The sequence below is a fragment of the Lethenteron reissneri genome, chromosome 19, assembly GCF_015708825.2.
Source record: "Lethenteron reissneri isolate LAM-NWPU_2019-01 chromosome 19, ASM1570882v1, whole genome shotgun sequence".
Taxonomy (NCBI): Eukaryota; Metazoa; Chordata; class Hyperoartia; order Petromyzontiformes; family Petromyzontidae; genus Lethenteron; species Lethenteron reissneri.
This window is the reverse complement of record NC_083797.1, coordinates 11,941,527-11,965,877: the sequence shown is the minus strand read 5'-3', so window position 1 is coordinate 11,965,877 and position 24,351 is coordinate 11,941,527. Positions and strand designations below refer to the sequence as shown.

Here is a 24,351-nt window from a genome sequence, read left to right as displayed (position 1 = left end):
CTCACGCCCACCACCGCTGACGATTATTTGAAACGGACCTGGCCCTCCCCTAGGTCCACTCAGCCTCAAAAGCGTAACTGCTGTCGTGTGTGAACATCGTCACTGGGGAGACAAAGGCGGCGGGGCATCGTGGATCCAAGTCCCGGGCGAAGCCGGGTCATGTGTATGTGTGTTTGTGTTTATGTGTATGTCTGTGTGTCTCTATGTATGTGTGTATGTATGTGTATGTATGTGTTTGTGTGTATGTGTGTGTGTATGTATGTGGGTTTTTTTTATGTCTTTATGTGTATGTCTGCGTGTCTCTATGTATGTGTGTATGTACGTGTGTGCATGTGTTTGTGTGTATGTATGTGTGTGTCTATGTATGTGTGTGTCTATGTATGTGTGTGTATGTGTGTGTATGTATGTGTGTTATGTGTCTGTCTGTGTCTGCATGTATGTGTGTGTGTATTGTGTATGTGTTCGTGTGCATGTATGTGTGTGTTTGTGTGTATGTGTATGTCTGTGTGTATGTGTTTGTGTGTATGTGTGTGTATGTATGTGTGTGTATGTGTTTGTATGTGTTTGTGTGTTTACGCTCGCATTACACAAATGTGTTGCTGGTCTAAGGCGTTCCTCGCACAGCATTGCCGCTTTATTATTTCAGTCGTTTACTGCCTTACGCACCCTGAAAGTCGTGTGTGTCTGCAGCAAGCGCGTGTATGTGTACCTATGGACGCGCGCGCGTGTGTTGTGTAGGGGGAACGGTAGTGTAGTGCTTAGCGTGCTGTCTGTGTCTGTGTGTGTGTGTCTGTCTGTGTCTGTCTGTGTGTGTCTGCGTGTGTCTGTGTGTGTGTCTGTGTGTGTGCGTGTGGTGTGTGGGGAGCGGTAGTGTAGTGCTTAGCGTGCTGTCTGTGTGTCTGTGTGTGTGTGTGTCTGTCTGTGTCTGTCTGTGTGTGTCTGCGTGTGTCTGTGTGTGTGTCTGTGCGTGTGTGCTGTGTGAGGAGCGGTGGGTGTAGTGCTTAACGCTACGCTGCGCTACCAACCCGGCGAACCCAGTTCCATTCCCGCTCACGGCCACCACCGGTGACGATTATTTGAACCTCCCCTAGGTCCACTCAGCCTCAAACGAGTAACTGGTGTGGCGTATTAACATCGGCACTTGGGAGACAAAGGCGGCTGGGCGTGGTAGATCCAAGTCCCGGGCGAAGCCGGGTCATGTGTATGTGTTTATGTGTATGTCTGTGTGTCTGTATGCATGTGTGTATGTATGTGTGTGTATGTGTTTGTGTGTATGTCTGTGTGTGTATGTATGTCGGTTTTGCCGCCGTGGTGGATCCAAGTCCCGGGCGAAGCCGGGTCATGTGTATGTGTTTATGTGTATGTCTGTGTGTCTGTATGCATGTGTGTATGTATGTGTGTGTATGTGTTTGTGTGTATGTCTGTGTGTGTATGTATGTCGGTTTTGCCGCCGTGGTGGATCCAAGTCCCGGGCGAAGCCGGGTCATGTGTATGTGTGTATGTGTTTATGTGTATGTCTGTGTGTCTGTATGCATGTGTGTATGTATGTGTGTGCATGTGTTTGTGTGTATGTATGTGGGTTTTTTTGTATGTGTTTATGTGTATGTCTGCGCGCCTGTATGTATGTGTGTATGTACGTCTGTGGATGTGTTTGTGTGTATGTATGTGTGTGTCTATGTATGTGTGTGTATGTGTTTCTGTGTTTGTATGTGTGTGTATGTATGTGTGTTATGTGTCTGTCTGTGTGTCTGCATGTATGTGTGTGTGTATTGTGTATGTGTTTGTGTGTGTTTGTGTGTTTACGCTCGCATTACACAAATGTATAATGCGGGTCTAAGGCGTTCCTTACACAGCATTGCCGCTTTATTATTTCAGTCGTTTACTGCCGTATGCACCCTGAAAGTCGTGTGTGTCTGCAGCAAGCGCGTGTATGTGTACCTATGGACGCGCGCGCGTGTGTTGTGTAGGGGGAACGGTAGTGTAGTGCTTAGCGTGCTGCCTGTGTCTGTGTGTGTGTGTCTGTGTGTGTGTCTGTGTGTGTGCGTGTGTGGTGTGTGGGGAGCGGTAGTGTAGTGGTTAGCGTGCTGTCTGTGTGTGGGTTTCTGTCTGTGTGTGTCTGCGTGTGTCTGTGTGTGTGTCTGTGTGTGTGTCTGTGCGTGTGTGGTGTGTGAGGAGCGGTGGGTGTAGTGCTTAACGCTACGCTGCGCTACCAACCCGGCAAACCCAGTTCGATTCCCGCTCACGGCCACCACCGGTGACGATTATTTGAACCTCCCCTAGGTCGACTCTGCCTCAAACGAGTAACTTAACTACTGTAGCGTATTAACATCGCCACTGGGGAGACAAAGGCGGCCGGCCGTGGTAGATACAAGTCCCGGGCGAAGCCGGGTAGTACAGCTAGTCTTAATTTAAAAATATGTTGACTTCATGGATGCGGCATCGGTTTAGGACCCACCAACCCTTTACCTTCAAAGTGCTGGATCAAAAGTGTGCGCCACCGTCCTCGCTTAATATAAGCGAAGGCACGCACACAAATCACAAAGATCTCCCGTATAGTCATCACAGACTGTTGGGGCAAGTGCATCCCACTGGAATGTTTGCACACAATGTTGGTGTACGGTGCTTTTCCTGCAATATTTTGCCGTCTTTTCTTGGATTTTCTGTTTGCACATAGTCACTTTATGATGTTTTCTTGTTCATTTTTTGTTTGTTGCGGTTGCACCCGATTCAAGAGCCGAATGGCTCACAGGGCTATACCTAATAAATGAACTTGAATTTGAACTGTAAGCGATCACCTATGAAGGCCGGCACGGCACACGATGGGGTGGGTAGCCAGCACCACGCTGAACCGCGCCAGGCACTCACTAGAGACTAAGTCGACGTAGGGGAGGCCAAGGGACCGGTTCAGATCACTGTCACTGGCATTGGCTGCGAGCAGATTCCGAACTCCGGTAGTCGGGTTCGTCGCACAGTGCGCTGACCACTATGCCACCGCCTCCCCCTCACACGCAGAAGACTGTCCATCGCAGAGATATCCAACGCAGCCGCCCCCTATCTCCGTGCCCTGTGGTATAGTGAGGGGGGGGGGGGGGGGTTGCGGTGTCTGTGTGTGCTGGGCAGGTGGATGTTTGCTGAGAGTACGTTGACACGAGCCTGTGTTTCGCGGTGGGGGCTGTCGCCCCGTAGGCCTGGGATGACGGATGCTATTGTGAGCGGCTCGCATTAATGCAGATTAGAGTCTCGCTATCTTCCGACAACTGGCGCACGGCGAAAGGTTCCAAAAAACCCGGCGTATAAAGTTGCATTAAACCCGACCCTAGGGGCATGGCGGTGCGGCAAAGCGTTATGGAATGCGCTGGTGAGTGACATCCTGGTTGCACTGATAAAGAGTAATGGAAGTAAAGTAAAAAACTGAGAACGCACACACACACACATGCACGCGTGTGCATGTGTGTCTATACAAAAGGAAAAGATCCCTCGTTTCAAAATACAGGCAGTTGGGGCAAGTGCTGATAGCAAGCACCTATGAAGGCCTGCTGGTTTAGCCAGCACCACACCCAGCCACCTTTGTCTCCCCAGTGCTGATGTTTTAACACACTGATTCAGGTACTCATATAAGGTCGCGTCGACCTAGGAAACGCTCACAGCCAGGTGAGACATTTACCACGAACGTAAGCCATGGCCAGGAATCAAACTCGGCTCGCTGAGCACTATGCGACTGCTCCACCACTCCCCACTAGACAATGCAAAGACAAAGATCCCCCATTTAGCCTTGAACAGACCGTTGGGACAAGTGCTGTTCACGAGCACCGGTGAAGGGCGGCCTTGCGCACGAGAGGGGGTGAGTGGCCATCAATGCACACACTCACACATGCAGCTCACAGTATATTAAGTGATTCTTCTGTATTACATTTTTAAGTTATGATGGGTTTCTATTTTTTGCTTTTTCCTATACGCGTTCAACCTGCCAGAGATATCCCAGTGAAGAATAAGCTTTAGTTTTTTGTTCAGCGTGAGCCATAAGTGCATCTTAACGTGCCAGGGCAGGGCCCTCCTGAGAAACGGTCCTGGGACTCAGATGAGGCCCTACTGCGTGGGTAAACGAGAGACTGCCGCTGTTGAGGTCACGCTGCCCGTGGGAGGATGCTTTGCCTTGTCATCAAATGACTGCGCCTCCGCCTTGCTTTGGCACAATTTGGACTTTGCAAAACACATGCAGAAATTACCTAAAGGAAATTCAACAAAGGAAATCTAACAAATCACATCTTCGTACGCTAATGTTTCCTCTATTTCGCAATGTTTTGCCAGCGGTGCTACTGACAGTGGTTACACAACGCAACTTATTCCATTATCTGCTCCAGTCACTTTCCTGGCAGCAAACAGCACTGGAAGAAGCGAAACCCGATCCCAGGCAGGGCTCGAACCCAAGTTTTCGGAGTTACTGGCTCAGAGTCCTGATGTGAGCATCACCCATCCTGAGAGGCACCCAGCCTCCAGGCTCGAACTCAGGACTTTTAGAGGTGTTGGCTTAGTGTGCTGACACAGGGTTCATTGCCTTAAGCGTTACTCAGTTCCGGGCATTAACTTATAATCTTAGAGACATTGGCTCGATGTTCTGATGCAGGAATCATTAATCAGCAATTTAAGAGACATACAGTCTTGGGCTTAAAGCCAGGAGCTCAGTAGTGCAGGCTACGATTTAAGCAAGGGCTTAATTTCAGCTTGGGCAGGCTTTGGAAAATAGTTCTGCAACCGGCACACCAATCCAGTATATACATCTATGGCTGCATCCACTACTGGTTACATGCCTACTTCAGTCTACCAGTGAGTGTTTTTTGACTCACCATCGAACAAAGACGGTAACTGCATTGCGCGCTTTCGGATGGGCTTCTGCGGCCGTCTGGAACGCTCTTCCTTCTGACATTAGGAAGCCACTGGAGCTATGCACTTTTAAATAATCTCGATCGAAAACTCATTTCTTTCAAACTGCTTCTTGTGTTTAGTTAGTTGTCCTTCCCCCGCACCTCTGATTAGTACGATTGGCTACGTACGGTGCACAAAGAGATTTTAACATACATACTGTACATACGAGCCAGATAATAATAATAATCATTGAGAAATTAAGCCCTGGTCCGAAACAATGGCCACGTTCCTCTCCGCCACTCTCCTCCTGCCCCCCCCCTGTCGCCACCAACCTGCTTCTCCATCTTGATGACCCTTCCCATCATGCTCTGGTCTTCGCGGACATCTGAGGCCCCGCGGATCTCTCGCGAGCGGATCCTTTCTGTGCTCAACGACGGCTGCACCTTCCCCAGAATCTGATCCACCCTAGGCACGCGCGCACACACACACACACAGAGACAAAGCTTTGCCGGGGGCTTCGTGCCAGGGGGTGGTTAATTGACCATGAAATATGGAACAGGAGCGAGTGATCCCGCAGCGTCAATTGATTTTTTCATTACTCACAAAGTTACTTTGAATGAGAAAAAGCAAGATCAACGTCACCTCCCCTTAGCAGCGCTGTGCTCACTTTTTTCCCGCACAGCGACAACCGCCATCAGAGGCTCCCCTCGGCCAAAAAAGAATAACTGTTCCCCGAGACTGCAAGGATCCATACTCTTTGGTTCTTTCGGTAAAGTCGTTGCTTTACGTCATGGGCGCAATACGTAGAGTCGCTCTCAGAGTGGCGCTCACCGTGTCTGCAGGCTCTTGATGCGGCTCAGCATGTCCAGGTGGCCCGCCGAGTACTGCTCGATGACGTCCTTCACGTCGTACGGCCGCAGCGTCTCCTTGAACTTCCTCTTGGCCACGTGGAACTTCATGATGCTGAACGAGCGCACGGCGAGAAAACCACGGTGGGCACCGCCACTTTAGCGGAGATAATTGTTTGGCTTTTGCCACGCAGCAGAAAAGAGGAATAACACTGGTCAACACGCTTTGTCTGGCATAAGGTATTCCAACGGGCTGAAGGTAATTTTGGGGTGCTGATTCCAAATCTGGCATCAGTTTTTGTCTATCACGTCAGGTTTTTGAGATATCAAATATTGCATTTCAATAAAAACTGCAGAAGAAAAATATAAAATAAATGTGGATATCTATATAAAATGATATTATAAACACACTATTCTAAAAATACAGCACCATATTTTAACACTAAAGCAGTCACTGACTCGCAACAACTTGCAATCATAAGTGACAGAGTTAATTTTGGGTAAAATCAATGAAAATGGGGTATGCCGATAGCATAAAATGAGACGTGATAGAGCAAATCTGAGATCAGATTTGGAATCAGCACCCTGAAATTAGTCTAGAACAGCTGCAAAAGTCCAGGCCAGAAAAAAATGTTTTTTTTGTTGACCAGTGTAATCGAGTATGAATGTATCAAAGGAACCTCGGTCGCTGAGATTGTAGCGCAGGCCCTGGATGACTGCACGACTGCTCCCCATTCTAAAAACAAAGGCAAAGCTTCCCCGGATAGCCTGTATAACTTGTTGGGGGCAAGTGCCATGAGCGAGCCCCTGTTGTATGCATGTGAGTTGAACTTCTTTCGCACCGCATGAAGCCAACTGTACCAGACTCGAGAGGGACACCAAGTGGTGGTGTTGCCGGCACCACGCCCGGCCGCATTTGTTTCCCCAGTGCTGGTGTTTGTGCATTGCACCAAGTAATCACTTAAGGCTGAGTCGACCTAGCGGAGGTCCAAAATTGGTTTAACATTCAAGTGTTGTTGATCGCTTCATTACATCTGCAGGATTTGCTATTTACTGCGTGGTGGCGTTACCACTGCTGTTTTGTTTGCGTGTCAGACGCCCTTATGGAAATATTAAACGAATGCTCAGCTTTGTCCACATTGATGCTCATTTAATATAACAAATGCCCCCCTTATTGAACTTCACCCTCGGCCTGCCCACCTTGTTCAATGTTTGCCTCGTGAAACCACTTTGGGGTCTCACATCTGCGAAGATAGCGGCCTTCCCCGGCAGTAAGCTTTGAGGCTTTTGGACGCCTGCCTAATGCCTGTCATTTTGATCCGATGTGTCTCCGGAGGCTCGCGCTGCCGGCTAATGAAAAAGGCAAAAATGCAACGTGGGTATGCTACGCTCCAGCTACCAAAGTCTTTCAACGAGACAAGTGCAGTTATTGTGCTCCTGAACTCGTAAAAATAGCCTATAACTGGATCCACAAGGGTGTCCCTTGGATTAGGAACACCCCCCATACCCAGATATATTAATTACATACTGGATGTATTGTGCTAAGGAACTCGTAAACTACATCGCCTGATGAACAGGAGGTCGTGGGCCCGATCCCGACCATCACGCGTGCATATGTGGAGTTTGCGACTCTCTCTCCCCGTGGGTGTGTGGATTATTCTCCGGGTCCTCCGGTGTTTCCCTCCATATTTATAAACACGCGTTTAGAGAATTCGGCTGCTTTACATTTCCACGTGATAAGCCACTTTGTTGAGCTATCATTTGTGGCCAGGTCGCTTCTAAAAAAAGATCTATACAGTAGCTCAGTGGGCCTTACCTGGTAAAATAAAAAAAAATTGTTTAGCATTTTTGTTTTGTTTCAGTTTGTGCAATGCTGTTAGCGAGCAACTCCTAATGTTGGTACATCACGTGACGGGGCTATTTTGGCCAACGCAGCGAACCTGGTCGCCTCTGTCTCCCCGGGGCTCTTTTAAGGCCGAGTTGATCTAGACCTTGGTCCAGGACAGGTTTAAATACCACTGTACGATGTTATGCTTAGGTTGCTCTGCTTATACTGGTAGGAACCACCTGGTTCCACCAGCCCACAGGGGATTATTGTGTTCGTCCGTCCGTCGTGCATCCAAAAATGGGAGGGGTGGGGCTGGGTGGAGAGGGGAGAGTGGGCAGGGGCTGGGTGGGGAGGGTGGGGAGGGGCTGGGTAGGGAGGGTGGGGCTGGGTGGGGCGTGAGAGGGGTGGGGCTGGGTGGGGAGGGGCTGGTCACCCCGTGGTGCCCTCATAAAACTCAACGTTTAACCTACTCACGCCGGCTTGTGCCCGCCCTCACAGTCGGCCATATTTGCGGAAAACACCACGCCGCCGTTGACACTGGACATTGACCGAGCAACCCAACGTTCCTACCAGCTCCCTCCGCAGGAATGTGTTAGTGAGGTGCACTAGCTACTCCACTATTGCGTTCCATGAATAATAAAGCCCACAGAGCTATTTAGACAGTCGGGGCAAGTGCTGTTAGCAAGCACATATTAAGCGCATGCTGGAGTAGAAATAGCCATTTGCACACGTGTCCGCCTCTGACTTCCCAGTGCCAGTACACCAGGTACTTATGTTAGCTCGAGTTGACCGAGGGGAGACCAGTTCAGATATCAGTTTCCACTGACGATATTCATGGCCGGGAATTTAACTCCGGTGGCAAGGTTTGAAGCGTGGTGCGCGAACAATTAATTCACAGCCTCCACCCACACGCACACATACACAGAGTGAAAGAGTAGGCCAAAATACGAATTTAGAGGTGTGAATAAGCATTTGCACGTATTATACAAATAGTGACTGAATGAAAGATGCTTGTTATCTTCAACTAGAAATAAGTTCTACATTTTTTCCAATTAATTTATTTGATGGCACCTACATTTCAACGCGTTTGTAGCACAGTGCGCGAACCACTGCACCACTGCTCCCCACATACAAAGAGTGCAAATATCCCCCGTATAGTCTTAACACACTGTTGGGGCAAGTGCTGTTAGTGAGCACCTATGAAGGTCAGTACGGTGCACGAGGGGTGGGTGTCCAGCACCACGCCCGACCGCCTTTGTCTCCCAAGTGGCGATGTTTGCACATTGCACCAGGTACACATTTTTGGCTGAGTCGACCTAGGGAAGGCCTTGACTGGTTCAGATAATCATCACTTGTGTTGGCCACGAGCGGGAATAAAACTCGGGTCGCCAGGTTTGGAGCGCGACCTCTTTGTCCCCACATAACACGCCAGGCACACACACACACAGAGGCACTCAAACCCAGGAGCCACAGCGCAATAACATCTCCACTCTCTGACGCAAGCAAGGGGCATGGGGATAATGTTGCCTTCAGGCAGTGGAGGAGTTCATCTGAGATTGTTCCATCTGGAATTAATATCAACAATTTTTTTGGACCAAGAAATGTTTCCATTTCTCGCACGGTGAGCCGAAATAAAAACAATCCACTACATCGGGCAAACTCGATTCTCAATTTAAAAATATAAAAATGTAATAAAGCCAAATGAAATCCCAAATGTTCCCTATCAAATATCAATAAATGGCAGGTGTAGACGACAATTAGATTTCTCCTTTGAGACGATGGATTTTCCATTTGATCTGCCCTGGGATCTCTTAACTGCAGGTGTTGTTATGAAAAGCACTTATACATGCACGTCACCGTGAGCCTGTCAAATAACAATAATGGTTCTCTACTGGGCGGCAAGGGGAGGGAGAGGAACGGTGGCGCAGCGGTTAGCGTGCTTACACTTTGACTCTGGCTATCTGAGTTTGACTCCCGGCCACAGCTAACATCATTTGCGAGCATTTTTTACACCAGTCCTGCCCCCCCTCCCCCCCTTCACCAACCCATGCTGACCAGAATGGTGAAGTATGGTCAAACAACGACCATGACCGACAAGGGATAGAGAAGAGGTCTCCAATCTGCAGTGGGTTGACACAGTTCTGAGAACAACTTTCTAATTACTCAGATAAGCCTGAACTGAGTCTGATGTTTGGGAATTTAAGGCATTTCACACGCTGCAGGAACGCACACTTCCTTGGAATAACAGCTGCGCTGATGAAGGGTTAAACACTCGACATTCGGCAAACATAGGTAAGCAACCTACTTGCTGTACTGTGCTACTATACGCATCGCCCCCGTGGTCCTGCATACCGCAATCTCACAGAGATTGGCCTCTACCATCGGGATGTGGAATTTGCAATGCTGGCTCACCATTGGAAGGCGAGCACCACCTCCATTGGGAGATAGGGGTTTTGGGTCTTTGAGTAATTTACCCTCCTGTGTTGACCCTGTGAGTACAATGTGTTTTCAGGCGGCGAAATGTAACATTACCTTGAAGCTATGAGTCATTTTGATAAATACTGTGCACGCTTGAATGCAAAGCTTGTGTGGAATGCATTAACTCGAGCCATACATTTGAAATGCGATGCTACTATGAATAATTGTCGGTGCTAAACTCAAGATATGTAGCAAAAGTTTCTATGCCTATTATAATGATTATTCACTAACTTTAAATAACTCACGTAATTAAGATGTGTGTTTACGCGTAACACTCTCAGACACGCAGCTTATCTTGAGCGCTGAAAATAATAATAATAACAACACTAATTTACCCAGATAAGCCACAAAGAGTCTCAAGTCTCTGTTTAAGGAGCGTCCTGCTTTGGGATGTTTGCCTCCATGTGGGAGGAGACCAATGAACCCAGAGGGCACCCACCCCACGCCCCTGAGGTCGATTGCCACTCAACACTGCCATCGCGACAGGGCCGTTGGTGTGCATTGCGCACACCAACCTTGCCGTGTAAGAAACATTGAGACACTTTGAGATCGCAATTAAAGCCGTTGTGATTATTATCAGGGCGATGCAGCGGTAACACTCGTCACCTCGCCCTCCACAGCCAGTAGTGCCTGGGTTCGATGCCGGACGAACGGGCGGTTTTAATTGTGGCGTTTATATGTGCTCACCCAGTCCTGCATGGGTTTCTTTAGAAAAGATTAAAGCCTTAAAAAAATCCAATAATTTTGATACTGGCAAAAAAGGTCCCATAGATTTTTTTTTCTTTCATCGTTATGTTCTCCGGTTTCCTCCGATAGCAAAAAAAACCCTACCGTATTATGTCGCCGGTTTTGGCCGAATATCCCAATGCTGAAAGACGACCTCTGCACATTGCCCAATTCAGATTACGCATCGCGCAATCGCCACCTGCCGCGAAAACATTGCAGGGCGCTCCCGCAAGAGGGTTGAGGACCAGTTAGGCTCCCCTGGGTAAACATGTGTAGTTGTAACAATAATAACAATATTAAATTTAACCGATTTAACCGCTATCATTCTATCTATGGGATCTTTTTGCCAGTATTGAAAATGATGACAAATATGAATAGGTTTTACCATTTCTGGCAATAAAACAGGTGTTCAGATACACTATGAGACCTCCTTTACCAGTGGCAAAATATAGTAGTAGGTTTTACCCTTTAAACTGGTACAAAACTGACACCCCGAGCTCTCAATACGCTGATAGTGAACTGTTTTTGAGTTGTACGCTTTTTGGTGTCATCTGGTCCAACACCAATGGAGACTAGGCTCTAAGGAAAGCTGTCTCGGGTGTGGACCAATCAACTTCAAGGACAGTGCATATTATTATCATTATCAGAGTTGTTTCTTTTTGTTTGCATTTTGACTACTTGTATTGTGGTTATTACAAACATGATGCCTTGTATAAAGGTGTCAGTTTTGTACCAGTTTAAAGGGTAAAAACCTATTACTATAGGTGTTCAGATGTTCAAACACCAAATAGATAACTTTTGCAAGCCATTAAGTCTGCATCAACCACACGTACTTGTGGCAAAACATGCAAACAAACGTGCTCTGATAATTATACATGCATTGTCCTTGAAACTGATTGGCCTACACCACCACACAGCCTCCTTAAGGGCCTCGTCTCACCAGTGTCAGAGCAGAAAACGCCAAAGGCGAACAGAACAAAGACAATGCAAATACCAGGCCACGTATAGCTCGGGCCGAGCAGTTATAACTGCAAAAGGTGTTTGGACGTCTTAATTCCTGTTTTATTGCGATAATTATGTGACCGTGGAATTGACCACCTGCAAGAGGAGAGTGGTTTTGGCTTTCTGGTTGTGCCCTCTCTTTTCCCCCCTTTGTATTGTAACTCAACACGTGCCCAGTACAAAGCACCCATCACAGTACGGGAGGTGGGGGGAGGTGTGCATGAGGAAAGCACTTTGTCCCCAGAACCATGACGTCTAGGCTATGTCTCCCATGATATGATGCCAATGGCACCAGGGTGCCGCGGTGGCGAGATGTTAACTACCTCGCCCGGTATACAGGAGAAACTCCGTTAAAAAAAAGGCTGAGTTGGGTGCGTCAGGGGCTTAACGAATTTGAGAAAATTTGGGGCTCTCTGTGCTATCTAGGTAGCGAACACAAGCGAGAGCATGAACGTTTATATGGGGAGGGAAAGGTTGAGGGGAAAGACAACCAACATAATGGGGTAAAGGTGGACAGGGAAGGGGAAGAGGAGTAGGGGTGTGTTCCCTCCTTTCAAATGTGTCATTTTATTTTTTGGGCACCAGAGGAGTTCTCGTGATTGACAGGAACGGGAAGGATCCACGCTTACCGGATGGCTCGAACGACGGTGCGGAGAGTGGGGCTCAGATTCTCCAGGGAGAGGTCGCACTGACATCTCTTGTCATCGCAGGCCTCCTCCGATGCCTCCGCTTTGCAAGACAGAAGGCGGGGGAGGGAAACGAAACGTGCAACCTCAGTGAGGCCCAGGGCCGTTCAGAGTTGGGGATACAAACAAGGGCGATTTGCCACGGGGTCCTTTAAGTTTACTCTTTGGTTCTTTCGGTAAAGTCACGTATAAAGATAAAATAATAAATTAAATAATAGCATACTACGACGTTTCGATTGCAACACAAGCAATCATCATCAGGTATAAAAGAAATAGCAACAAAAATCTAACCAAAAAACTATAGACAGACATATAAGCAGACAGATATCACAAAGATACACAGAGAGAAAACACGTATCGGCACACAGAGTTTGGTTAGCCCGTGCGTAGGAGGGGCTTCTACCGGTAAACCTCTGGCTTTAATACAAAAAATATATATTAAAACTGGCCGAAAAACCCAAGCCAGTGCCCCCGCTTGAAAAAAAAATTCTGAAATTAATTCAACGCTTTCTTGCATAAATTATTTTATAACGTAATATGTATATATGTATACACCAAGTTGTGCGTTTTCATTAAATGCCTTGTATATAATTAACCAGGTGAATGTGCATTGAGTAACTGTGCGGGCATGAATAATTGCACTTACTTGGGCATAGTTGAGGTGTGTTTTTTAAATTGAGACCTGGCAAATGATGATCGCACCGTGTGTGTCCGCACGTGTGGGTGTACGATGCCTCGGTCTGGCTCTGAGCTCTGACATATTTACATTTAAGACCTTGATGTTGCAAAAACGTGTCAATAAATTCACTGATGCGATTTGTCACGGTGAGGGGCGGTGAATATTGATTCGGCTGTTATTTTCTGCACCGTCCGTGCGTGCAAATGCATGCGCACACATCAAGGCCCTCGCCAGAGTGAGTATTAGTGCGGGACGCAAGTTATTGCCGTATATATATATATGCATGAGGACTTTTGTCAAAGTCTGCGGCTTTGGCCTTTTTAGCTTGCAAGTGAGCGGCATGGTTACTCTCGTGAGATATGTTAAAGAGAGTCAACAGAAAAATACTGATTTAATTTAAATTATAGATTTTGACGGATTTACACCAAAATTGGATGCATTAATAACTAAATATAAAATTCACAATGTGGACGTAAACCGTAGGCTGTGTTTATACGATACTTTGCGAGCCAAAGCCTGTCACAAATTCAGAGCCACAGAGTTTAGTTTGCTCCATTGCTTCATTACAGTTATATTTGAGGTTTGTGTTTGGATTAGGGATGGGGCTTGCAACTTGATTAACATTTTCATGCCACTCTAGAACCGTTTATTTATTCGCCTTTTTAAAACATCCGAGTTTTGTCAGAGCCACACAGTGCGGAGTATAATTTCAGACTACAAGATATAACTGCTCGACCCGGGATATAAATAATCTGATAATTGCATTGTATCTTTCTACTGTTCACATATTGGCGTTCTCTGGTGTGACGCTGTGTGAGAAAAGGATAATCAAGACGGCTGTCTCTGGTGTAGGCAAATCAGTTTTGTAGACAATGCAAATCTATATAATTTTCAGAGCATGTTTTTGATTGCATGTTCTATGTATTTGCTGTTTAAACATCTTAACACCTGTTTTATTCTAGATTTGAATCTAGATTTGAAGTTTTATTGCCAGAAAAGATAAAACCTATTCTCATTTTTCATCTCTATCTGCTCTCAGAGGGGCATTGCTCGAAACATCAGCCAATGCATCTTCTCTTTTAAGGCAGTGCCATCGTTTGATATGTGTGCTAATATTAGACACGTCCATCATAACGATGATAATAATGTACAGTCCTTTGCAATCATCCACTGCTGGATGGAGACCTACTGACATATTGGCTGTGGGGGTCGTTTGACCATACTTCCCCATTCTGGTCAGGGAGAGTTGGTGACAGGAACCGGGACCAATTCAGATATAAATCCACGCACTGTGCTAACCACCACACCACTGCTATACCATAGTTAGGATACGGCTATTGTAAACATTTGGGCCAGTGTTAGTGTCAATGTTAGTGTGCAGTAGGGTCAGTGCGAGAGTGCAGTTTGAGGTTAGTGCTATTGTTGATGGTTAAGGTTATGATGAGGGCAAGTTCCAGAGTTATGTTGAAGGTTAGGGCTCTTGTTGAGTGAGGGTTAGTGGTCATGCGAAAGGTTCAGACTCGCGTAGGGCTCTAGACAGAGGGGACATTCATCTAGGCGTGGCTCTTTCACCAAATGCACCTTGGGTTATCTTAAATTCCACTAATTTCACCTCTCATCCGTCAGATCCTTCATGGCCGCATGAGGACGGAGGATGACTGAAAACACAGCCGGACTGCAGGCTGAGCGGGAGCCTGCCTCGCGATGACCGGCCACTAGATGGCCAGTCTTTAAAGGGGAACGCACTCAACAAGCATGTCCTCGGGTCAGCTAACCTCGCTCAGACCGAGGGCCCCATTCCATGTGGATGTTATGGCCGCCATTCCCTAGAAAAGTGGCCGAATGACGGCGAATTAAAAAAATTCAATCCGGAAAAAAATTATAATCCGCATTTGTCAAATTAAAGGGCAGCCGATTGTACACAGACATGGCACTGCTACCAGCACCGCCACGCGTGGCCCATCGCTGGCACGGTTTAGGCAGGAGCCGACAACTGCACAGTTTCCACAAATGTGGCTTTCATTCGATGACGCAAGCTCCCCCTTAACTTGTATTTACGAGCTTGCGTCTTGAATCGCTGCCTCACTTGATGCAGCAAATCTGGCTGTGACGGTCCCACCTGATCACGGAGACTTGTGTTGCCTCCGAAACGTCGTGATTTTATTATTTTATTTTTATTCATTTTATTTCTTTTTTTTACCTACGTGACTTTACCGAAAGAACTAAGAGTATGTTACTGCTCTCGTTAACATTACAACGTAGAGCGTAAATGAAAGCAAGTTTGTAAAAAAAAAAAAGCCACGTTTTAAAGAAGTGTTGTTGTTGTTGTTGTTGTTTCACACCGTTGTTGAGAACCATATCCCATGGCGGTTGTCAAGGAGACCCCCAACTCGTGGGGGGGGGGGGGGGGCTCAAGACCCCCCCCCCCCGCCTGCCCCACGCCCGCTACGCTGCTCACCACGGCACGGCAAACTCTTACACGATTCGATTCCACAAATTCGATTCCAAAGCTCCGATTGACCCTCCGCTGACCGATACTTCGGCAGGCCCAGTGGTGAATGGTGACGTCACAAAAGTGGATATCGGCATTGGGGGCTCAATCTCAGCACGGGAGCATCTGAGCTAGAAGCTCAGAGGCAAGGAAGAAGACTACAACACGTGCATGAAGGGGGCGGTGGGGTGGGGAGGTCCATTCCTAAACCTTAGAGCAGTCTTTAATACCTGAGCCCAGAATGTCAATAAGATGGCCAATCCCACCCCCTCGTCCCCTAAAGAAACCCCCTCCCCGCCCGCTCTGATGGGTCCAGTGCACCCGATACCGTCGATGACACTGCGAACGCCGTCCAGAATGTCGGGATATTGCAACGTATAATTCGAGTAGGGGATGTGGAATGAAAAATATTTTACCAAAAAAAATGTGCGAAAATATCGCCTGCGGAGTGGACGTCCTGAGATTCGGAGCCGTGAACTTGCCACTTGCCCCATAAGCCGACTCCTTCTGCCCGTTGCCATCATGAAGTCATCACTCACAATCGTCACGTGACAGCCATTCTCATGCCACTGCTATGCCGACAGTGGCATGCCACAGGTGCGTACTTATCAGCAGCATCATCACACGCCCGTCAACCCACGCGGTTTAACCCGAATTCTTGCGCAGGGGAATTGAGTTTTCAAGGTCCATACGGCGTACAGCCGTTTCGATGCAGGCACATACACATTGTTGTGTCTATCTGTGTTGTGTTTCTCGCTTGTGATGGGACTTTGTAGGATGAACGTTGAGATTTATGAGGGGCACGGGGTGACCACTAAGGTCTGAATTGGTCTGTAATCAGGTAGGGGCACTGGTAAGGGGTTGACAGGCATGTCATCATCACAGTGAACCAGTCTCTCTCCACTGCTAGACAATGTACCACCACCACCACCACCACACCACACTGAACCAATCTCTCTCCACTGCTAGACAATATACCACCACCACCACACTGAGCCAGTTTATCTCTATTGCTCGGCTATAGATCACCACCACACCACACTTAGCCCATCTCTCTCCACTGCCAGACAAAGCACCACCACCGCACCGCGCCAGTCTCTCTCCACCGCTGGCTGGCCGCGTACCCTCGGAGCACTGGCGAGACTGCGCCGCGCGGAGCCGCAGCGATGGCCGGAAGCGCGTGCGGTCGTTGAAGCTCCAGCTCTTGGTGACCTTGGCCGGGCTGCCGGGCCCCGCCGCGTCCGCGCTGGGGGAGCGGCGAACAGCGCCCGGGGCGCACCGGCCCCCCGCGCCGCCACGGGGCGGGGGGCCCGGGGCGCCCGCCCCTGCCGTGCCGCCTCCGCCAGCGCCGCCCGCAACTCCTCCGGCGCCGCGTGGGCTCGACAGGCGGACGCGCTCGCGCAGACTCAGCTTCTGGCTGCGCGCGCGGGATGGACACGCGTTGAGCACGTGGACCGTTTAGAACGAGTGGTCACAATGAAGGTCACAAACGGCACAAGAGGCGGTGGGTGGGGTGGGGTGTCTTAGCACAACGCCCGGCCAGCCTTCGTCTCGCCGGTGGCGATGTTTTATGCACACCGAACCAGATGCTCATTGGAGGCTGAGTCGACCCAGGGGTGGCCCAGGACCGGTTCAGATAATCGCCATCACTGGTGTTGGCCGTGAGCGGGAATCGAACTCGGGTCGCTGGGTTCGTTGCGCAGCGAGCTAACTGCTGCACCACCGCTCCCCACACACGTACAAAGACCCCCCGTGTAGCCACTAACAGGCTGTCGGGGCAAGTGCTGTTGGCGAGCACCTATTAAGGCCGGAATGGTGATAAGGGTTTTGTGGTAATCACAACCACCGACCGCCATTTCTCTCCCCAGTGCCGATGTTCCATACACACCGCACGTGGCACTTTTGTTTTTGTTAAGGCTGAGTCAACCTAAAGCTCGGACGCCTCGACTGGACAGGAACAATGAAATTCAAGGAGGAAATGCAAGAGGGAACATTGCCTGGCAAGCGGGGTAGTCAGCGGATCGACAATAGGATAGCACTCGTCACCGTGTGCGGCCGGGAATCACCGAGTTCGTAATGAAGTGCGCTCGCCACTACGCCACGACCACCCACTGCCACATCGATTAACACGCAAACACACACACACACACACGCACACACACTCGCACACACACACACACATGCACACACACACGCACACACACGCACACACGCGCGCGCGCGCGAGCGTTATATTAATAGTGACCGAATGAAAGATGTGTGTCATCTTCAACTCAGAAGTGTCTCGCTTGGCTCTAAGTCTTTCTCTCGCCGGTTACTTCTCGCTGACGGAGTCCTCCTTTACAGGCGGGGCACTTTGAGATAACATTTTTAAGGGCGCTTCACGACTTAAATTTTTTATTAAAAGTAGTACACCATTGGTACCTCATTTGCCAGTAAAAAATATGATAATTGTTTTTTTACCCTTTTATCTGGCAACAAAACTGACACCTTTTTTACGAGGAGTCGTGGACCAATAAACTTCAAGGACAGTGCATACATTATCAGAGTTATGTTTTTGGTTTGCATTATGACTGCAGGTATTGTGGTCTATGCAAACATGACTCCTCGTAAAAAAGGTGTCAGTTTTGTTGCCAGATAAAAGGGTAAAAAACCAATGATCAAAAGTAGTACATTCAAACGCGGTGCGGGGGATGAGCTTTGAAGCCACCAAACGATGATACGCTTGCGTAATTCACCGCGTTAAGTCGTGGCGCCAGAGCACAAATCCCACAACTCTTCTCAGCACATTAATAATGCTCCTTCATCAGCCCATGTGGCGTGTAACTCAGTTGCCAGAGGTGTGGGCGCCGGAGCCTCAAGCACCCGCTGCTGCTGCTCGCAGCACGGCCAGGGACGCGGCTGAATGGTGGGAAACCGCGTTTGTGTGAAGGTGGGACATTGCGAGTGGCAGCCAAACCCCGTGTCCCTGAGCCTCATTAGCGCTCCGATAGGATTCACAACGCGCCGATCCCTAAAGCCCTGGAATATGAATTCATGAATGTGCAGCTGAAGGTCTACGGAAGGTGTGAGCCTACTTTATTTAAACGAAACGACTCATTAAAATGTGCGGGTCTCAGGTGGCACATTGCACTCCAATGTGCCGCAGAATGCCGGTGTGCATGGAACAAGTGACGGAGGCACACTCACGGTATAAATACCGCGTGTGGTGACCCCACTCCCGTGGCACGGTGACGTGTGAGCAGGGGAGGTTGGGGGATCGTTAGAAGAATGAATCTGAATTTGGGTTCACACTGGAGGAATCCGATGAGCTATGAAGCTCGTTTTCACTAATGTCCAGTCGGAGCCGGTCAGAAAGATGATCACATGCTCGAGTGGTTAGCAAGACATCCAGTGGATGGCGGTGCAACATCGCGAGTCAGCTTTTTTTTAACCTACTTGAATTAATTGTTGCATGCTATCCCTCATCCAAGTGGATATTTTGCAGGTACAGTATTCAGGTCTGAGAGGACGTCCACGAGGCAGAAAGAGTGGTGACATCAGCTCGTGCGCTGGCACAAAGATGTTCTGGGTGGATTAGTCTAGCGCATGATGGTGAGAGACGGCGGTGAATTGAGGAGGCCTTCATCCAGCAGTGGATCGGCCATGGCTGACGACGGCGATGAATACTCGCAGGAATGATCGTCTTGAGGCTCAGTGAAGATTTTTTTTTAGAAAGAAGACATTTGTTAGGAGACACCACAACCACATGTACCACGTATAGTAGTTGTGTGTTAATGTGCCTGAAGCCCGCGCCACTATCAATTTGGTTACATTGTAATTTTATAGAATTTCAAAGTGACGGCAAGTGGGAACGTTGCAAAATCAGGTTTTGGAGCGACGCTCAAAAGGTCAGGGAGCGAGGGAAAAACCCAATGGCAGAGCCAGGATTTTCAGGTAGGGGAGGGGGCAACCCCTCCAGCAATGAAACATGATAGAGGAGTTGTTAGTCAGTAAGGACTTGTCCCTTGCTTTTTATTCGACGCGTGTGCGGCGATGGCGCAACCATCGATCGAGGGTCGAATTCGAACCGCGTTGTGTGATCGGCATCGCGCTCGCTGAAGGTGTTTGCCTCCAGGGAAGTCGTGTACTGTATACGCAATTGCGCACACTTCTGTGAGTCACTTATAACCGCTTTGCCGTTACTTATTGACAATTATGGACTCAGACTCTTGTCCTATCATCTCATAGTCCCTGGCACGTAATAATATGCTACACAGTGGCAGTGGGGGTCGCAAAATGCCGATTTATTATTAATAAACCCCAATGATCCGATCGAAATTAGGGATTTTTATCGGATCATTGGGGGGGCACGTGCCACCCCACTCCCCCCACTAGCTCCGCCAGTGGGAAGACCTAAAGCCGGATGGTGGTGGCGGTGTTCAGAATGGACCTTGATTGTCGGGTGTTGACCACGCAACTGCTGTGGGATCTGGCAGAAGGAAGGAAGCAATGGCAAAATAGTATAGCATCAATGACATTGGCTGCAATGGCCTCTTGACGTCGACCATTAAAACAACAGTTACACCGCTAACGTTGGCGGAGAATAACAGACAGAGGTGAGCGGGGGTGAGGAAGGATGCGATGGGAGCTTTTTAATGGAGCTCGAAGTCGACTTGAGGGGAGAGAGAGAGAGTGTGTGAGCTCGGGGGGTCTGGCACGGAAGAAGGTGAATTCTGCGAGGAACATTTGCGTCGACAAAGGTTACCACTCAAGTCGGCTAAGGTGTGGTCTTATGAAGTCCGGTGGTCATCACCTGCTGCGTGCAAATGTCCAGATTCACGTCGTCGTTGTTTGCCGTCCATTGTTGGCAAACGGCTTCGTAATGAACGCAACAGCATGCAAAATGCGCAGCCAATTCCAGAGTTAAACGAAAGTTATAGTGAGTTGAAAGAAAAAGAGTGCCTTCAAATTTGGAGAATGCGGTACCTCTGAACACGGTGCATGCTGTGGACAAAATGCATGTACGTAATTCATTGCTCGTGTGAATCCTTGAAAGTGGTGTTTAGCTAAAAATCTAATTATTCAACGGGCACATTTTTTTATGGGAATATCAAGACCGCTCCAAGCAGTTTTAATAGACCGATGCTTGAAATGACTTGAGGGGACAAACACTTTACCTCCACGTAGACACGTCAGACTGACTCTCGTGAGCGGGGTAAACAAGGCGTACTGTGATCGCTCAGGGATTGTAGTTCTCTTGGGTGTGAGGGGGGGGGGAGCCCCCCTCAATAAAAACACATAAACACTAAAGCGATTTACCGCGAATGCTTTTCGCGATCGTCCTCTAGGGCTCTCTCCAACGTGGCGCATTCAGGTTGGACCCACTTGTTGTTGTTGTTGTTAGACACCGTGGCAGCGTTTGTGTCGACAGCTTCTTCAGCCCGTGCAGCAAAACGTCGGACATCGGGCCGAACAACACGCGATACGAACCGGTGTCGCGTGGGAGATTTATTAAAGTGATATTTATTTATTCGGGAAAGCCTCGCCGAGGATTGGGACTCTGTTCAACGTCTGGCCTGCAATGGGATGTTTAGGGGTGGGGGGTGAATCCATTTTGGGTATTTGAACACGTGCGGAGAGACCGGAATTACTGAACAAAACTCACTCATCCGAGAGGATACTATTTAATCATCCCTAAAGTTGTTATTCTCCTTGACGTACAGCTGTGCAAAAGCTTCCTTTGCAGCAACCCTGACATAAGATGTTCTCAGCATCATCCACCAAAGCCCCACCTTTGAAAGCACCGGGTTACCGCTTCATTGGAATCGCTTGAGTTACATAGCAATCTCTGAGCTCCAAGGCAGATTTTTACAAGTGTCTTGTTTGAGATATCTGGTAAGAAGAATGTTTTTTGAGGAAACTGGAGTGCCCAGAAACAAGCACACGCAGTTAAGCGGGGAAATGATTGGACACGCGGGTATGGTATGGATCGTAGCTATTGAGGTTTGGATGCAATGAAAACCACAACAAATATCCATCATTCAACGAATAATAGAGCATTTTCCAGGTGCAATTATAATCAAAGCAGCCATACTCAAATGAAAATGGTCATACTATAAACACGAGGGCGTTGACAATGAGATTTGCCATTTGTAAGAGATGCATAAAAAAAAACACAGCTCACACTGTGCATCGTCAACGTAAGAGATAACAGATATCACAGTCACTGTATTCACCCGTCACACGAGGCTATTTATAAACACGTAAAGCTTAGCAAGGATTACAGTTGCACTGAGACACGGAGCAGCAAATACATGGCACGGAAGGGCGCGATGAGGTGCCCGCGTCCGAAAGGGGACATTTGAACATGTCCGCATTCACGTCACATTCACGTACCGCTGCGTGCAACGTGCGCGCACCCTAACTTCACGTTGAAACGGGGCAATTAAGGAGGGGAGCCTCGGTGATTGATACGCTATTGCAGCGTTTGAAAATGAGAGCGCGGTGCTGTAGGTGCGGAATTATGGGATGGCCTTAAACAAGATTTGGTAGTCCCCGTTGACCCGAGGCAGATAACCGCGCACGATCACGCGGCGAGCGTAATCAGCCGGCTGCCAGCAGGGAGAAAAAAAATCGGGCATCTCAAAATAGGAAATACAATTTTCCGCTTGACCGTGTTTGCTCAAATGTCACCTGTTGGGCAATGACTTCCCTCCGCTCGTTGTCGTTTATAATTGAAAAAAAAAACATCTTCAATGCAGTGCTGGTAAAGGGATACGGCTGGAGGTTTTGAGTGTGGATGTTTCACTTTGGTCAACAAGGCCACGTCGCATTTGGATGAAGGTGGAGAGACTTTTGAGCTTTTCACAGGCCCAGGGGGTTGTGAAATTTCTCGAGCGTATTCCTCCCCGTCTCACCTGGGCGACTCCAACCTAACCCCCTCCCCCCCCCCAGTTCGTTCTCTACGTTGGGCCCACTCTGGCCTCCTTCGCGAAACCCTCGCCCTTCTGTGGGCCACTATCCGGTGGACGCTCTTTCGCAGCCACTACGCCACCGCCTCTCTGGAACTCACTCCCCACGAATCTCCGGCTCTCCTGGAACCTCCTCCCCTCCCCCCCCCGTCTTCCAACCAACTTCCCACGTAGAACAGAACGTGTCCGATTGCGTCCAAAACGGTCAATACGGACTTGCCCAATTCCAGACATTACGTGTAAAGTTCATGAGCGTAACCAGGTGGTGAGAACTCGAGAGTCTCATTTGCAAGAGAGACCTGGGGCAATATTCTGCCTGTAGGGGACGTCAGCTCCGATTATCCTCGCAGCGTTAGCGGCTTTAGGCAAACCATCTGACAAAGGCGGCGGGCGGTCACCGCATCGCGCGCTTTCAGATGCGCTTCCGTGGCCGTCCGGAACGCTCTTCCTTCCGATATGAGGAAGCCACTGGAGCTATATGCACTTTTAAATAATTTCGATTGAAAGCTCATTTCTTTAGAATTGCTTTGTGTGTTTAGTTTGTTGTCCTTCCCTTGCCCGTCCGATGAGCACGGTTGGCTACGTACGGTGTGAAAGAAGTTCAACAATACATACGGACATGTATAGTGCTCTCTGTGTGATCCCAATTAAGTTATTTGCGGGTAATAATCGAGTTTGTGGTGACATTTTGCACCCTGAGGCCGGCAATCAATGGCCTACTCTTGTGAATCACGCCAGAGGATACCCGCTAATGGTTATTGGATTGGGGAGGGGTGCGGCATGTGGAGTGACGTCAGCCCGCTCATGATTATTAACGAGGGGAGTGGTGCGGCATGTGGAGTGCGCGACCTTCTTGTGCGTTAGTGTAAATTTACACGCGGGCATGAATATTAATGAAGGTGGGGGGGGGGGCTCTTTTGCAGTGACGTCACGCACGGATGTAGCACTGTGCTGCGTAGATTAATTTTGTTACCGTCACTTTCTATACAGAAACGTCATATTTGAAGCGAATTTGCGTTATAAATGATTTCATTCAGCTCGACCTCCCTCTGCGTTCGTGTGAAAATCCCCCACTCATGAATATTAATGAAGGGGGGGGGGTGGGCCTCATGTGGAGTGACGTCAGACAGGTAATTGTAGTGTTATTGAATTTCACTCACCCCCCCCCCCCGCAGTGTGGAAAGCATGAGAATCCATGCTAATTGATTAATCGATGCATAATCTCACCGCTAATTAATTATGAGCCGTCATGGGATCTCCTTTGACGAATGTACTTTGAAGTGATTTGCCTAACCAGTCAGGATACATTACGTTCATTTAATGCTTTCTTTTGTTTGCGTACTCCCGCTGTTGTTGTTACGGTACAGCAGAGGGACTACGGGCGTCGTTGACATGAGCGCCATGCACCACGCGACACACGCGAAAAATGCACGACGTTGAATGTGACATTTCTTGGCAAGATTTGTGCGTACATGCGCGTGTAATTCGCGTGCGGTGTGTGCATGCATTTAGATTTACGTGTATTTGCTTGCATTTGGATGGTATGTCTGTGCACGCGTTTGGATTTGTGTGTATGCGTGCGTGCGCGCGTCTGTTTGCGAGACTGCCTGCGTGTGCCAGTATGTGTGAAACTTATTTGCGTGTCCCTGCGAATGTGTGTGTGTGTGTGCCCTTCGTGCGTGTGCGTGCGTGTGTGCGCATCGCCGATAGGAAGACCAATGGGTGTGTTGCTGGCCAATCGCTCCCGTGGTGTCTCGTGCTGGCTATCATAGGTGCTCGGTGACAGAACATTATGAC

The 24,351-nt window shown here is 48.7% G+C and overlaps 1 protein-coding gene across 1 annotated transcript in view; it reads right to left on the bottom strand.

Annotated features, from left to right (window-relative positions):
- Positions 1-24,351, bottom strand: part of LOC133344260 (potassium voltage-gated channel subfamily KQT member 5-like) — a 479,339-nt gene that overhangs the window by 6,023 nt on the left and 448,965 nt on the right. The window contains exons 10-13 of the mRNA XM_061554335.1: positions 16,726-17,018; positions 12,375-12,474; positions 5,695-5,826; positions 5,196-5,328 (exon numbers count right to left, since the gene is read on the bottom strand). Of these exons, the coding sequence (XP_061410319.1) occupies positions 5,196-5,328; positions 5,695-5,826; positions 12,375-12,474; positions 16,726-17,018 (658 nt within the window). The remainder of the gene's footprint in view (positions 1-5,195; positions 5,329-5,694; positions 5,827-12,374; positions 12,475-16,725; positions 17,019-24,351) is intronic.